This window comes from Leptodactylus fuscus, chromosome 2, assembly GCF_031893055.1.
Source record: "Leptodactylus fuscus isolate aLepFus1 chromosome 2, aLepFus1.hap2, whole genome shotgun sequence".
Taxonomy (NCBI): domain Eukaryota; kingdom Metazoa; phylum Chordata; class Amphibia; order Anura; family Leptodactylidae; genus Leptodactylus; species Leptodactylus fuscus.
Genome location: NC_134266.1, coordinates 104790234 through 104808382, shown reverse-complemented (window position 1 = coordinate 104808382; position 18149 = coordinate 104790234). Strand labels below are relative to the sequence as shown.

At 40.2% G+C, this 18149-nt stretch overlaps 1 protein-coding gene across 1 annotated transcript; it reads right to left on the bottom strand.

Moving 5' to 3' along the window:
* Window positions 1-832: 832 nt before the first annotated feature.
* TAF11 (TATA-box binding protein associated factor 11) lies at window positions 833-17766 on the bottom strand. The gene is made up of 5 exons (XM_075264360.1): window positions 17630-17766; window positions 11449-11588; window positions 11285-11372; window positions 9114-9210; window positions 833-1437 (listed from the first exon to the last, which is right to left on the bottom strand). Exons 1-5 carry the CDS (start codon window positions 17726-17728, stop codon window positions 1307-1309), a joined length of 555 nt encoding a protein of 184 aa, XP_075120461.1. The 5' UTR covers window positions 17729-17766; the 3' UTR covers window positions 833-1306.
* Between the last annotated feature and the right edge of the window lie 383 nt (window positions 17767-18149).

The window sequence follows — 18149 nt, the reverse complement described above, 5'->3', positions numbered from 1 at the left end:
CAATGTCCATGATCATAGTGGACTCTGATTGAGGGCATTAGCTACATTACAGCAGAGCAGCCGCCATCTTTAAGGACCTGGAAGAAGTTAAACTAGCTAAGGCATGAGTAGGCAACTTTTGGCACTTCAACTGTTGTAAAACTACAACTCCCAGCATGCATACTTGCTCTGCTGTTCTTGAAACTCCCATGGAAGTGAATGGAGCATTTTGGGAATTGCAGTTTCAAAGCAGCTGGGGTGCCAATTCTTGAGCTAGGACTTATTTTTGGAGTAGGGCTTATATTTCAATGCCTACTCCAAAAAACCTTGAAAAAAATATATCGAACTAGGGCATAATTTTGGAGAAACACAGTATATTATTTGTTTACGGTCGTAGTTAAACAATTGGACACTGGTGACTTTTAATATATAGTGTTCCCCCTGGGATACACCTATTACTTGAAATTCTACTCTTTACATTTGTCTTGTTTTTACTCATTTGTCCTAATAATAATAATTTCCTAATAATAATAATTTGTATATTAGCAGATTAGATACCATCCAACTGCTTTACTTCTTTTGGTTAAATCTTTCCTTAGTATATACCATGAGATGTGATTTAAAGCAATAAAATAATGCAACAAAAAACAAGACGTGAAATTATGAACATAAATACATGGCTAGTGCTATACCAAGAAAAAGCCACAGAAAAATGTCATCTAATCCAAAACAAATCTTTTTTTTTTTTTTTTTTATAACTTATAACATAATTATCTAACACTCTTACAGCCTTGCTTCTAGTGTAAATATGAATTTACTTTAAAAATAAAGATACATGTTGAGTAAAAATTTTTAAAACGTTTAAAAAGATTTTAAAAAATCCATTTTAATGGTAAGTCTCACAGTGTTGACTCCTAACACATAATCTTTATTTTCTTTACTATCAGTTCCCTAATAGTTCACACACAGGATCTCAGCATTGGTGAGTTGTCTTAAAGTTCACATTATATCACACTGTATAGTCCCAAAGAATATGATATAAATACAGACATTCTTGATAACCAACATGGCCTATGGCCACTGCATTTTGCAGTTTCTTTATGTTGATATTTGTTTGACAAAACTATGAACAAGTTCAAAACATAAAAAAGGTATAGCAAGTATTAATAATCTTCATGAAGACAGACACGGTCACTAGACATCCAGACGTGAGCATCAGTTCCAGGCCACTTTATTTTCAACACTTTCTTCAGCAGCAGCTATTAGTTCTGTTTTCTATATACATTCTTGTCCACAACACACTCTTGATGAAAACAGTCATATATTACTAGTTGAACAAGATCTCCTTGTATTTGGAATCTGGAATCTGTCCCCTAGATTTGAGCCGCCTGAGTGCTTCTCTCATATGTCGAGGCTGCAAAGGCGGGCTTTCCCCCCACTTTTCACATACATCCAGAGCTGAGAAAATGGGAAGATACAGACAAAAGAGTTGTTGTTACAGCTTATACATCTGTAGGCAATCTAAAAGCAATTAAAAATATTTACAGGGGGTGGACAAAAACAAAATGGAAACATGACTTTTTGGCATCATAATGTTTGAAGCACATTGTTAGAGCGGATCACAAGACTGCAGCTCCTAAAAATCACTGCAGAGCTCAATAGACACATACAGAACCCAGTTTCCACAAAAACTGCTCGAAGGGAGCTTCACAAATCTGGATTCAACAGAAGAGCTGCAATTAGAAAACCTCTGCTCTCAAAGACAAAAATGTTTCAAAGAATTTAGAGTGGTGTAGAAACCACCAGAAATGGTCCCTCGAAATGTGAACAAAAATTAAAAACGCCGTTTTTAATCTTTGTTCAGTGTGCTGTATTTTCTCATCTGCTTTCACACGACTGTTTCTGGGATATGGAAAACTATGTTTTAAAGGAACATTAAAGGTTAAATTTTAATTGAGCCAGAAGGACTGCGGACCGTCTGTTTGTTCAAGTTACCTATATGGAATTTTTCTCCTCAAGTCCGGAGTGATAGGTCGTGCACCCTTCAGGAATCAATATATGGTGAGTCACAGTGTTCATTTATTTATTTATTTTTGTATATTTGTAAACTGTATATATGTATTATCTCTCATTAAATCAACACCTATTTTATTATATTCTGGTGTGGTGTCATTCTTTGACCATCTTAGAGTTAACTTGTTATGAAAACGTTTGCATACAACAACATAGGCTCTCCTTTGAAGCTCTGAGTTTGGTGTTGGACAGCTGTCTAGGCAAGTGGGCTTACTACATCTCCAACTTTTACTTTAAGGCCAAGGCACCACGGTGCAAAAAACGCTTTTTGTTGCAGATTTTGGTGTGGTGCTTTTTTTTTTTTTTTTTTTTTTTGTTAGCCAAAGCCAGGGGTGAATTGAGCAGAATGTAGAAATACTTCCTATACATTTCCTATTTCTTTTATAGTAGCATGGACTTTCATCCATGTTATCCTATCAGAGTATACTTTACTTTTGCTCTCTAATCGTCACATATAAGGAAAATATGATACTCCTCTGAGCCTTATGCCTCTGAACATAAGGGTACACTTGCTATTGACTGTGTGTAATCCCTACATTTTATAGAGCTTTTTTTTTTTTTTTTTTTTTTCTTTAAAAAAAAAAAAAAAAAAAAAAATATCCAGCTTCTAAGCAGATTTTTGACCCTTCCAGTTCTGGGGATTTTATGAAGATATGTATATGCAGGTGTAGGCCTTAATGATCTAAGTGAACTTTTAAATCTTATTTTTAGCAGATGTGGTGCATATAACCTTTGTTTGGTTTCAACTTTTAGTAATGTAAATTAGCATTTATTTATTTTACATAAACCATACACTTTATATCAAAACTGCACAAAGGCGCCTGTTCGTATACATTTTGACAATGTTGCATGTGTCTATTTTCAAAAGATATATAGTTATGTGGGGTTACTATAATTTTTAATGCTGCAATTTAGGTTTAGGTTAGTTTGTCCCTCTCAAAGTTTGAAAATTGCCCTGGCAGACAGAGCTGCAACATATCCGAAAAACCCCGTCAGCAAAAGGGTTAAAATGTACATGTAGTTAAACATTTTGTAAATAAATACTACAGGTGAATATTAGAAACTTTTTTAATTATATCTTAGTTAAGAAATAGGTTTCATTGTCAACAGAGAAAGAGGACAGAATTACTTTTTCATATTAGTCTATAGAGAGGCTGTTGAACATCAGATATAAAATCAAGCATCTGGGACAAAGAGCTGAATCACTCGGACATAACCAGTCCTCCATTGCAGCATTTTACTCTGCAGGAAAAGGTCAGCTGAATCAAAATCACATGAGGCACTGGAGGTCATAAAGCAAATTTTAATAACACAATTTGGTGCAGACCAGTCAAGGGGTTTTTTTCCGGGGGAAAAAAAAAAAAAAGGTCTGTTAATGCCATTAATGGGTTAAAGTGGACCATTCATGGGTTTGGGCAAAGGCAGTTCTATATACTGCAGGAAAGCAAACAGTGCGCTGAATTCAGCGCACTGCCTGCTTTCCCGATCTGTCTATAAGTGCCGGTACTGTAGCTCTTTACAGTCAGAAGGGCGTTCCTGACTGTCTGTCAGGAACATCCTTCTCCACAGCAGCGCCTATAGCACTGTGCTGTGTGAGCGAGGAACAACACCCCCTGCCTCTGCTCACAGTGCTCGCCCATAGACGAGTATTATCAGGAGGGGAGGGGGGTGTTCCAGACTGTCAGGAACGCCCTTCTGACTGTAAAGAGCTACGGTACCGGCACCGATAGCTCTTTACTCGGGTCACAAATCGGGAAAGTCAGTGCACTGTTGGCTTTCCAGTAGTATATAGAACTGCCTGTGCCCAAATCCATGAAAGGTCCTCTTTAACCCTGCTGTTCTGTTCGGTCAAAAATGACAGAATTTGAAATGTTATTTTTTAAAATATTAATTATGCGGTTCTGAAACTTGTGGTTCATTGACTTTTCCTCATGAGGGGTTCTTACTAATAGCAGTTTTTATTTATTTTTTGTTTACTTTTTTCTCCACATCTTTTTCTACACTTGTACTGTTTGATCAAAAATGACCGATATCCTTTTATACTAATCTCCAGCCATTTTTTGAAAAAAAAAAAAAAAAAAAAGTTATCTCATTTTGGTCTATATAGTTCATCTACTACGATTTATCAATTTATCGAGGTCCTTTTGGTCCATGCAGAATTACACATACATACATTTTCAAATTATGATACTGTGGATGGATTCCTTTCCAGTATAGTTATATGTGTTGTTCTTATAGAAATGGTTCAAATCAGTTGTCAAACTTTCACATGGTAAAATGTGAATTATTTGTCTTAGCTGGTTCCTTGTATTAGCTGGTTCTATTATCTAATGATGACCTGAAAAGAGCACTAATAAATTATGTCTGTCAAAATGTGTTTGTTTTACTTTGGGCTGCTAAAGGGGGTGTTTTAGCTTATCAGTATACAAGTACAATACTATTCTATACAGTTACTTCACTTTCAATACAACTTGAGAGAACATAGAGAGAAAGCACACGAGACAGCTCTGAAAACTCATCTTTACATATACAGTGGGGCAAAAAAGTATTTAGTCAGTCACCAATAGTGCAAGTTCCACCACTTAAAAAGATGAGAGGCGTCTGTAATTTACATCATAGGTAGACCTCAACTATGAGAGACAAAATGAGAAAACAAATCCAGAAAATCACATTGTCTGATTTTGTAAGAATTTATTTTCAAATTATGGTGGAAAATAAGTATTTGGTCACCTACAAAATCAAGATTTCTGGCTCTCACAGACCTGTAACTTCTTTAAGAGTCTCCTCTTTCCTCCTGTAGTAATGGCACCTGTTTAAACTTATCAGTATAAAAAAACACCTGTGCACACCCTCAAACAGTCAGACTCCAAACTTCACTATGGTGAAGCACCAAAGAGCTATCAAAGGACACCAGAAACAAAATTGTAGCCCTGCACCAGGCTGGGAAGACTGAATCTGCAATAGGCAACCAGCTTGGATTGAAGAAATCAACTGTGGGAGCAATAATTAGAAAATGGAAGACATACAAGACCACTGATAATCTCCCTCGATCTGGGGCTCCACGCAAAATCTCACCCCGTGGGGTCAAAATGATCACAAGAACGGTGAGCAAAAGTCCCAGAACCAAGCGGGGGGACCTAGTGAATGAACTGCAGAGAGCTGGGACCAATGTAACAAAGCCTACCATCAGTAACATACTACGCCGCCAGGGACTCAGATCCTGCAGTGCCAGACGTGTCCCACTGCTTAAGCCAGTACATGTCCGGGCCCGTCTGAAGTTTGCTAGAGAGCATTTGGATGATCCAGAAGAGTACTGGGAGAATGTCCTATGGTCCGATGAAACCAAACTGGAACTGTTTGGTAGAAACACAACTTTTCGTGTTTGGAGGAAAAAGAATACTGAGTTGCATCCATCAAACACCATACCTACTGTAAAGCATGGGGGTGGAAACATCATTCTTTGGGGCTGTTTCTCTGCAAAGGGGCCAGGAAGACTGATCCGGGTACATGAAAGAATGAGTAGGGCCATGTATCGTGAGATTTTGAGTGCAAACCTCCTTCCATCAGCAAGGGCATTGAAGATGAAACATGGCTGGGTCTTTCAACATGACAATGATCCAAAGCACACCACCAGTGCAACGAAGGAGTGGCTTTGTAAGAAGCATTTCAAGGTCCTGGAGTGGCCTAGCCAGTCTCCAGATCTCAACCCTATAGAAAACCTTTGGAGGGAGTTGAAAGTCCGTGTTGCCAAGCGACAGCCCCAAAACATCACTGCTCTAGAGGAGATCTGCATGGAGGAATGGGCCAACATACCAACAACAGTGTGTGCCAACCTTGTGAAGACTTACAGAAAACGTTTGACCTCTGTCATTGCCAACAAAGGATATATAACAAAGTATTGAGATGAAATTTTGTTACTGACCAAATACTTATTTTCCACCATAATTTGCAAATAAATTCTTACAAAATCAAACAATGTGATTTTCTGGATTTGTTTTCTCATTTTGTCTCTCATAGTTGAGGTCTACCTATGATGTAAATTAGAGACGCCTCTCATCTTTTTAAGTGGTGGAACTTGCACTATTGGTGACTGACTAAATACTTTTTTGCCCCACTGTATGTAGCAGAAGAGGAACAGAGGAGAAGGACTTGCCAGCAGCTTCATGCACACATAGGAGAGGCATGAAGGACCTGACTACATAACCTGCAGGTCCTCAATACTATACCACTGTGTGGAGATCTACCTGACTACAGGAGGAGAAGGAGGGGGAAAGACTTAGAACCAAGTGCTATTTCTATTTATGTCAGTATGTCATATGTATATGTCAGTGTGTATGTATGTATGTATGTATGTATGTATGTATGTATGTATCTGAGTATATATGTATACCTCAGTGTGTGAATGTATTGTGTATGTATTATTGTTTATGAATACATTTTATTTTTTCATTCCACAGTATTGCTTTTTTGCATGATGAAAAAACGGATAGAGATGAGCGAATGGCGTTCGATCGAATTGGTATTCAATCGAATATCAGGCTGTTCGAGGTATTTGATTCCAATCGAATACCACGCGGCAAATGCACTACAAATTCGTATCCCCTCCCACCTTCCCTGGCGCTTTTTTTGCAGCAATAACTGTGCAGGGGAGTTGGGATAGGAAGTAGGAAAACGTAGGCATCGGAAAAAAAAAAATCGGAAAAAGTAATTGGCTGGCTAAATCAGGTGACCTCCACTTTATATGAATAGTGTTTTTCAGATTCGGTTCATATGAGACTGTGTACTATGTGACTGTGAGACAGGGATAGATGTACTGGCAGGGTTAGCTAGGAATTAGCTTTATTTAGGTAGGAATCTTAAACAGCTCTTTGGGGCTCTATATACCTTCCTTGCCTACCCGAGTTACATGCAAGAGTACGGTCAATGCAATCCTATGGAAAAAAGTCAGCTCCCGCATACCGCAAGCTGCCAGCGATCCCGACTAGCATATGGTGCGCTGCCACGATGTGTTTACATTGAACTTACTCTCGCATTTAGCTCGGGCTGGCAAGGTCTCATCACTTTGAAACTTCACCTGCAAGCACATCTCGTGGCAGCCCATTATATGCTAGTCGGGATCCCTGGCAGCTTGCGTTATGCGGGAGCTGCCTTTTTCTCATAGGATTGCATTGACCAGCGTTGACTGGCCGAATGCCATACAGTGTACAGCACTGGCCAATCAACGCTGGTTCTGCCGGAGGCTCATCTGTGAGGAGGCGGAGTCTAAGACCGATCCACAGCAGTCTCCACTGTGGTCCGATTTCAGATGTAGCAGAGTTCAGCACACAGCTCTGCTACAATGTCAGGTATAGCAGAGTTGAGGGCACAGCGGGAGCTGACTTTTTCCCATAGGAATGCATTGACCAGCGTTGATTGGCCGAATGCCATACAGTGTACAGCATTCGGCCAATCAACGCTGGTTCTGCTGGAGGAGGCGGAGTCTAAGATCGGTCCAGGGTCAGGGGATAATCATAAACATTAGGGAGAGCGTGTGCCTATGTATGGAGACTTACAAGTCATTTCTGCTCTGCTAGGGATTCTGGGTAAAAAATATGCAAATCTATTCTCCAGGATGTAATTAGGAGAACAGTGCCTCTGTACACTGCCTTCTAGTGTATGATTATCCCCTGACCCTGGTCTATAGTCTCTCACTCTGCCAAATTAGTATCCCTACGCTATGCTGACTAGGTCCAAAAGACCAAAACAGCGCTGTCCATAGCTGGGAATCTGTTCCTTTTGGAATAGAAATACTAATTTGGCAATAAACCCCGCATCATGTCAGTAGGCTTATTAACTGAGTCATGCATGATGTTAAGGGGGCAGGCCCCTAGAGGGCAGTGTACAGAGGCGCTGTTCTCCTAATTACATACTGGAGAATAGATTTGCATATTTTCTACCCAGAATCCCTAGCGGAGCAGGAATGACTTGTAAGTCTCCGTACACCTATGTAGGCACATACTCTCCCTAATGTGTATGATTATCCCTTGACCCCGAAACATTATATGTGTATAGTAGAACCGAACAGAACAGCAGGGTTAAGTGCAACCAAATACCTTTAGCTGTGTTTTGAGAGATTTCTGGGTTTCTCTGGCAGCGCCTAGTATCTTATGCATTTGTTTATGAGGTGTAGCTTCCTGCTGCTTTAGCTGATACAATGCATTATGGTATTTGAAGGCTCTCGCACCATCTATCTCTCTAACACCCCCTCCCTGTCTCCCTAGTTATCCCACCCTCTATTAGCCCTTCCTAACTAATTCAGCCCACCACTCCTACCCAGTTATACTTACCTGTCTTCTTCCTGTCCAGATTTCCGCCTGTGGGGGAACAGCTACCTCTTCTTTGATTCTGCCAGTGTCTCCGCAGCAGTCTCCGCACTGTGCAGTAGCCTTCACTGCATCTCATCTCTTTTGTTCATACATGGGCAGCTCATTCGGACTCCCACATTTACACAAAAGAGATGGAGTACGTCAGCTACAATGCAAAGTCAGGACTCCGGCTCTTTTGTGCACACACGGGCTGATGTCACAGAAGGAGGAGGAGCAGTTCCCTGCAGGAGGAAGTGAGGAAGGAAGAGAGGCAAGTATAATGGGGTGGAGAAGGGTCAGAAACAGGAAAATGGATCATCACCAGATAAATCAGAAAATGTACTTGAGGCGGTCATGTGAGTGAGTAGAATAGCCTTTATAAAAGGCTAATTTAATGTGGCTTCATTTAAAAATGCAGATATAGGCAACTATACATTTTTAATAAATTATGTAATTTAGAAAGTAGGTAGGGGGAGGGTGTTTAAGTTAATATACGGATTTCTATTTATCCCTCACATCCCCTTTAAGTCTTTTTTTTCAAACCACTGTAATGAACAATTTTCCACAAACAATTAGTTAATTATGTGGTAAGATCCTTTTTCTTCTGCCCCCCCCATCAGATTAAACAAAAGGAAAAAGTGTCAAATCTTATATTCATCCATAAATGTGCTGACACATATAGCTAGACAAGCATTTATAATAAGGACATAATCTTACCTTCTTCTACAACCTCTCCTACAAAAACTTTAGCAATACCAGACATAGCGATGACAACATTCTGAGAGACAGAGCAACCAGTAATGGACTGAATGAGCTGTGAAAAATGAAATTGAAAAAACTAAATTGATTATATCAAGAGAAAGCAAGATACATATTCTAAAAATAAATTACACACACTTACACACTCCCCTTTGTGGGGAATCTTTCTACACTGCAAAGTTGTACACAGATATATATACTGAATAAACCTTTTGTGAAACTAAGATAACAGACTCCCTTTAAGAGCTACATGAAGTCTATCACAGCAAAAACACATTTTTAACTTTATAAAGGCTGTTCTTCTCGCCACCATTCTTCTATGCAAATCATGCTCAGGGAGCTCCGAGCACACCATCCTCATCATTGGAACGCCGCTTCCATTAACAGTTATTAATGCTCACTGCATAGTTTTCTCCTCCTCTTCACTGCATAATAAAGGTGACAATACGATAATGATGATGGTGTGTTGGAGCGCAGGGGCAACGCCGCCCCTGAGCATGATTTGCATATGGGAATAAAACTTGTTTTTAGAAGAACAGCAACGAGCAGAAGATAAATAAAGGTAGGAGTAGAATAACCTTTATAAAGGCTATTCCAACATGGAGTCATTTAAAAATTAGTTTTTTGAATGATAGACTCCCTTTAAAGGGGTTTTCTGAGGACAGGTCATCAATATCAGATAGTTGGGAATCAGAACCAAGCACTTCTACATATCAGCTGTTCACAGCAGCCGATATGCAGAGAATGGAGCAGGAAACTTTGAAAACTACCACATTTTTGTGCTATACGATCGATACAACTAAAGATGCGCTCCAGACTTAGAGAAGAAAAATAGGGGGGAAAAAGTAAAACACTGAAAGCAGAGGGGCCAGTGGTGTCGGAGGAAGTGATGGACTAGTTTAATGCCTATGGGGCTAGTCTTATGCTTATTCTAGCACAAAAAAGAAAAAACTAACGCTCTACTTGGTTACACAGCATGGATTTGAGGGTGTGGTTGTACAAAAAAAACACCCGACTGTTGTAGGTGAATATAAGGCAAAACTTTGAAAAATTCCAGCAATCCACTATTTTATAAAACTTAACTTTTACTCCATATAAAAATTAAATCCATGTTTTTAATTCAGCGCACTGTCGGCTTTCCCGTTATGTTCCCCAGGGGAGATGATATCGGTGCTGTTAGTGATAGCTCTTCACTGTCATAAGGGCGTTCCTTACAGTCTAGCTGGGAACGCTCCTCCTGACAGTACTCTGTCTAGCTCTGTACAGTCAAAGGGGGCGTTCTTTACTACTCAGCCACCACGCTTTGCAGTAAAGAACACCCCCTCTGACAGTACTGTCAGGAGGGGCCTTTCCAATTAGACTGTCAGGAACATCTTTCTGACAGTGAAGAGCACTGATATTTCTTACCCCAGTAAGCAAAGGAGTAAGAAAGGCAGGTGGGATACACAAGTGATTCAGATAAAAAAAGAAAATAAATCAATCTTCAGCCAGACACCAGTCTAGCACCTTTCTGTATGTGCCTCATAGGAACAGGAAATCACTGGGTGTGAGGGGCCACACGGTGGCTCAGTGGTTAGCACTGCAGCCTCGCAGCGCTGAAGACCTGGTGTTCAAATCCTGCCAAGGGCAAAAAAACATCAGCAAGGAGATTGTATGTTCTCCCCGTGTTTGCATGGATTTCCATCTCATATTCCAATGACATACTGATAGGGAAAAAAAATGTACAATGTGAGCTCTATATGGGGCTCACAATCTACATTAAAAAAAAATAAAAAAATAAATCACTGGGTGTGGTAGGAGAAGAGTTCCGTTTGAGATCAGTTTTCTGTCCCTATTAGGTCATGGGAACATCTTCCTGTGGTGCTGGCATGAAGGGTGACTGGGGAAAAACCCCTGGAACTTCCTGGATTCAAAGGAGCCTTCCAACTGGAGGACAGGAAACCAAACTGAGGTAGGTGGAGGTGTAGACTCTTATTATATATATTCCAAGTTTCCTGTCCCCGGGTGGTCACTCCTCCTCACATGGATACAGTCATGGACTAGTATAAATAATGGTTAAATACTAAATTTGGAAATATGAAAAATAAAGCCATAAAAACAGGACATATTCAGGACATGAACTATATTACCCTTTTAACGGCGGCTTTAGGGAAGGCAGATCGTCGGTACATCTCATAGCGATTCAGCTGTTCTTCTGAGAATGATGACACCAAAATTCTTAAGAGAAATTACAATAAATTTATCATTGTGGAAGGTCTGAAGATTTTTCACTCACTTTCAAAGGGCCACTTACTGCATTTTCTGAATTTCATCTTCATCCACTTTCTGCTTCTTTTCTCTTTTCTCCTTTACATCCATCTTTACTTTCTTAGCATTAAGAGTCTCAGATGATTCTCCTTCCAGCACTACAGCAGAACTTTCATCTGTTTTCATCTATCATAAGGAAATGCAAAGCAAGGCAGAAAACAAAAATATAAGGCATCTTTTCCATATAGTATATTCATCCACTGCCTACTAACTTAGATGCTGAGGCTGCAGCAATCATTCACCACTCCAAGGTTCCAAAGCCTGTCTGCTTGCTATCATGAACATATAGCTAGCACAGTCTTATTTTAAGCAGGTTAAAGGTATAATGTACCCAATTTTCTTTTTTTCATTTTTTGTATATAATCAACATTTATGTATATGATCCCAAATATCAACATACACAAAAGTAAATTAAATAACCTCTCTTTTCTTCACCACCATGTCATCCGTGCAATAGCCTGAAAGTTCATCTTTATCAGACTCCTCTTCAGCACTACAAAGAGGTTTTCAAAATAACATGGTTGAGTCTAGAATGGAGTAGGTTAAATCAGGTGTGTTGTGGATCCAGTATGTGGCACTACCTTGGCTCTGGGAGTGATAGCTCGGAATAGAGGTATTTTCGGGTGATCCATTCTTTAAGCAGAGGCAAACAATGTTGTTCTTACTTGAAAACCTGCCTTGTGCAATGTGGATACAGGAGGTAGTACCTCATACTGACACAGGAGGCAGCGACACCTGTGAGATCCACGACATACCAGACGACTTTATCCACTCATTCTAGCATCTACCAAGTTGACCACTGTGCTATTTATTTAGTTCTTTTACTTATAAACCACTATCATATTCTGCAGTGATTTACAGATATTGTCAACACTGTCCTATATACGGTTCACAAATCAAAATTCTGTCTTTGGAGTGAGAGAGGAAACCTACCCAAACACAGGTAGAATATACAAACTCATTGCAAATGTTGTTCTTTGCTGGATTTGAACCAAGGACTACAGTGCTACACCAATGTTAACCACTGAGCCACCATGCTGCAACTCAGTTCTTGGCTGAAAAAGCTTGTGCCCATTGTTGTCCAATAAATGCTCAGTTGGGTATAAATCTGGCAACTGGACAGCTCCAAGAATTGTAATCTGACATGGACATTCATGGGATTTTTGTAGAGAAAAATGCAAATTGAAAGCCCTGCCAATAAAAGGTAACATGTGGTGACTGAGATGGAATAACTAAGAAAGATCTTTTCTAACTAAGTAATCTTTTAACTGGGGTCCTCCTTGACCTAAACATGGTCTAAACACCAATTAAGTGGATGCCACACAGCATAAAGCCCCCTTACCTGACCCACACATTATTTAATGCCCCCCTTTATGGCTCCACATGGTATAAAACACCCTTAACTACCAACAAAATGACATAATGCTCCATTACTGGCCCCAAGCACAATAGAACTCCACTTTTCTGAAATGTCGCATGGTATAATGCCCTCCCTTTCCTTTCACCCACACAGTATAAAACCACCAACAACCGCTTTCCTGGACCACCACATAGTGTAATGCCCTCCCCCCTTAATAACCTCCAAATAAATATACTGCCTCCATGTTGAACCCCATACAGTATGTTGCCTCCTCAGTTAGTATCTATATAGTAATTGCATCCTTTAGTGGCATCAATGCACTAAGCACCCCCTCGTACAGGTATGGCACCCCCATATATTTAGTTTCTGATACTCAGTCCTGCCCATGGCCTCCTTTCACCAGGGGACTTTATGCACCGCATATCACATCCAGAAACTGAACAAGGTTGAGGCTTCCTGGAGGCTTAACACTGAAGCTGAAGTGGTGGAGTCCGGCGACAGCAGTGGAGATCGCTAATAGAATAGCAACTACTACCTGCAGAAATCAAATAGTTTATTAAAAAATAAAGGAACCCGAAAAGGGCCTGGTCACAGAGCCCAGAGAAGGCCCTGCCTCATATAATGACTAGGAATGACCGATTGTTGTATGCCAATTGAATCCCCAGATCATCACAACAGCAGTTAGGACAGTATCACTCCACAGCGAAGGAAGGATTGAAGGGTGCGCTTCACTAGAATCTAGCCATGAGGGTCATTCCAATTCAAGTGATCCAAAAATGAATATTTTTTTTTACCTGAAGTCTTTAGATTTTTTAAAAAATTTTATGAAGTACAACTTAAAGGGGTTGGCCACTTTCAGACCAATATTGACAAACAAATGTACAATAAAAAGATACACAATTTTCCAATATACTTTCTGTATCAATTCTTCACGTTTTTCTAGATCTCTGCTTGCTGTCATTCATTCTGTTACTTCTACAGGATAAAACTCTGACCATAATCATGTGATTTACGGTCGGCATGTCCGACTTCGTGTCCAGTTAAAAAAAACAAAAACGGTTTCGCCGGAGAGCACAAAACGCTCATCGGCGCTCACGGCTGGACACTTTCCAAACCCAATCATTTGAATGGGTTTGAAAAATGTCTGCAGGTTCCCGTTTCCTGCAGATGCAGGAACGATCGCTTACTGACAGAGTTGTCGGCCTGTCCTCTGCTCTGCATTTACTGTCTATCCCTGTTCATTCTCAGGTTGAGCCCTAACAAAGCTTTCTCCTCTGTCCTCTCCTGCTAAGGTAGGGTTCACACTACCACTGGTGTCTGTTAAACCCCTCCGAAAAACAGACACCTATCATAACGGACACAAACGAACAGTAACTAATGACTATCAGTTGCCCATAGACCTCAAAGGATAATAAAAAAAAAAAAAAAAGACACTTACTGCCCGTTTCTTCGAACAGACAGAAAAGTCCTGCATGTAGAATTTTTCCGTTCGCTTGAAAAAACGGACATGGTTGTAAACGGACACTAAAGGACACAAGATAAAATCCCATTAAAATGAATAGAAATTGCAAAAGGACCAGCGAGTGTCTGTTGCTAAAATCATGTACGGACAATAACCATGGACACTGCAGAGCGGACACCAACGGTAGTGTGAATACCACCTAAGCTGTAACATAATAAAATAATGCAGTAATATCTAAAAATCATGGATTATTTGGTAAATATAGACCCCCCACACTTTTAGACCACAGGCTGAACAGATCTGAATTCAAGTTATACTTTAAAATATGATCCCATCGCGATCCCAACTTGAATTTTGGTACAGATGTGGCTCGGAACATAGCAGGCACATGTGCATTTTTGGAAATTTTTAAATTGAATGGTTTTTGGAAATGAGTTTTAAAATTTTGCGTTTGCAAAATTTAATCTTGTGACATATTTGGTGAAAGCCTGGACAGTTCTGAATAGAATAATGTTTATTTTGTTTCTCTTTTTTCTAGCCTGAGTTATGAGGGCAGGCAACACAGTAATTCGCACTTTTTCTGAACTTTGAAAATCAATTAAAAATCAAAAAAAATTTCTAGAATTTTCTTTTCTTCACATTTTGCATTCTCTGACACACTACTACCAAATAACAAAATCTCAAAAGAATTAAAAATATAGAAGTAAAAAATCATTGGTTCACTTGACATGGAATGACCCACTGAGTTTTTTTGCAGGCGGATTTTGACACTTACTTCCAGTCGCCCAAAATCAGACAATGGTCATGTGATGGTCACACAGCTCAATACTGTGACAACACACTAAACCTCTGTCAAACAAACCCCTTTCCAAAATACGACATGGTAATACATCGGATGTTGGGTACTTAAATATGGCAGCCACCAATAGCTGCCAGATCTTTGCTTTATTAAACAGCAAAGATCTGAAACTTTTTCCCCATGGCACATGGGCACCGCTATTTTGGAGCTCCTAAGATTGTCTCAGCATTACTTCTACTATAGGCTGCTCGATGCAGCCTGTAATAAAAGTGTCAAGGTTGCAAATACATCAATCACAAAAACATTGTTATCCTAAAAACTAAATGCTGTATAATTATTTAGGTTTGAAACGGAATACGATATTACGTGACAAGATGGCGCCTGCACACGGGTTTTCACTGAAGGTGGCCCAGAAATCGAAAATCAACTATCAACATATCTGGATACAGCTATGATATGCCTTCTTGTCCCAGGTTGAAACTAAAATCATACGTCTATGCTGGCATCTTGTAATCCATTGTTGTCTGGGGGACAATAGTCCCACTTCAGCTCATTTGATTCCTTTTGGTGGGAGACAATGGACTGTCTAGTAATAGAGACAATACAATGGACAAGGACTATGAATAGACAATTCAAGAGGATATCTCTAAACAATGATGGAAAAACCAGCTAGACTGTTATAAAGCATGAACAGATTTATTTATTATGCTTACTTATATAGCGCCATCATATTCCGCAGCGCTTTACAGACATTGACAGTCACTGTCCCATATAGGGCTCACAATCTACATTCCCTATCAGTATGTCTTTGGTGTGTGGGAGGAAACCGGAGTAGCCGGAGGAAACCCACGCAAACACGGGGAGAACATACAAACTCCTTGCAGATGTTGTCCTTGGCAGGATTTGAACCTAGGACTCCAGTGCTGCAAGACTGCAGTGCTAACCACTCAGCCAGCGTGCTGCCCATGAACAGATAAAATTCTATCAGAGACAGTAAATCAATTAACCCCCAGTACCCTTACACACCTAGTGGCTGGGAAGTGGATGGAGCCCAGAACTAAGCCAAAGAGTACGCCCATATGTATATACAAAATAAAAATTCAAATCGCTCCCCTTCCCCTAGAATACATATAAATGAACACAATTACTGTAAAACACATACATATTACGTATCCCTATGTCCAAAAATGCCTGATCTACAAACTCAAAAAAAGTTTTAGCTTTTCTTTTTTTTTTACTATTTCGCCTCTGATAAATAAAATAAATAAATAAAACGTGATCAAAGCAATAAACATTCCCCATAACGGCATAACTAAAAAGTACACCTGGCTCCGCAAAAAAGATGCCCTATGCATCCCGATACTACGAAATATAAAAATAAATTTTGGGTGTCAGAATATGGCGACTTTAAGATTTGAATTTTGGTTAAAATGTAAACAAAATGGAGTTAAAATGTAAATAACACCATGTAAATTTGGTATCCTCGGAATCGTATCAAAACATAGACTACAGGTGACATGTTATTTTGGCAGCATATTCGTAAAAATGAAGCCCATAAGAAAGTTGCTCCAATTCCACCCCATTCGGATTTTTTTCCAACTTCCCAGTTCATTGTATTAATGATATCATTCTGAAGAACAATTTGTCCTGCAAACATTAAAGGGATTCTACCACGGGAAAATGGCCGCTAACAATACTGTGCAAGCGGCCATTTTCCTGTGACGTGTGCACCTGCACTGTCTGCTCTGCTAGGAGTTATGAGCCTGCGCCGGAAGAAGACATTGAAGATAACGCAGCAGACGAAGAAGGAGGCGGTGCTTGGAGACATTTCTCTGGCAGCGGTGGGGACTCCCTCATCGCTGTTTGAGCGCTGGGGCCCGCCCCCATCGCTGCAAGGGAACTCATTTGCATACCGGTAAAAACCGGTATTTCTGAGGAACGGGTGCAGCAGAGACCACGTCTAAAGGTAAGAGACGAATAGCCTTTCTAAAGGCTATTCCGACGTCTTATCCACAAAAATAAAGGTTTTAATGGTAGAATCCCTTTAAGCCCTCATATGGCTCTGATAGCGGAAAAATAAAAAGTTTATGGGGTTTGGAGGGGGGGTTAAATTAAAAAAAAAAAAGAAAATGTTTCTGTATGAGGAATATCAGTAAGTTTAAACAGCAGAAATCCACTGCCGAAATCTTCCCGTTCCTATTACCTATTCCCTACTCTCATTCAATTCAATTACATGGGAAGTTCAGGCAGAAAGATAGAACAGGAGTGTTTTTATTTCGGGGTAGCATAGAACAAGTCATTTCCTCCCATATAAATAAATAGGAGGCAGATTCTGTAACAAAAGCTCGGTCATGCAGAAATCAAAGGGTAACATAACGTCATGAGAGCTCATACATCACATACTTACCGATAAGGTGAAGCTGTCATGGCATTAATACAACAGCATGAACAGATCCAAGGCTGTAATATGAATAATCAGCACAAAAGCAAACCACCCGCTGCCCCGGAAACCGAGCCAAGAACGTGTCTCCTCCGCCATCACTCACCTCCTGTTCCTTTCCCTCCACTTTTCCCCGAGGTTCCCCGATATCTTCGGATAACGATTTCCCTTCTTGGGAACACACTGCAGACTCTGTAGCCTCCATAGTTGTGTCTAGGAGAGTTGATATGACGTCACGGGAAGGGGCGGCGTCTCCTGGATTATAGTTCCACACAATACAGGAAGCTGGAGAAGTGCACGTGTGGCTTGTGGGTCGTTGCTAGAGTGAAGTTGCTCCTGGTAGGGATGATGTCACAGGAAGAGGCGGGGTCGCTCTGAGGAGGGTGGAGTCTCGTCCATCACAGTTCTGTGTTGTGTAGAGGAAGTTGGAGTCTAACGCATGTAGATGGAGAACAGACAGTAGTGAAGTCTGTTTTGTAATAATGCATGATGGAAGGGGAGAGATAGGATTGCTTTACATGAGACTGCATGTTGGAGGAGTCTGAAAAGAGAGTGATGTCTTACATGGGACTGTAGCCTGCAGGGTATGGGGAATTCGATTGATGTTTAGAGTGGGTAAAGGCTAA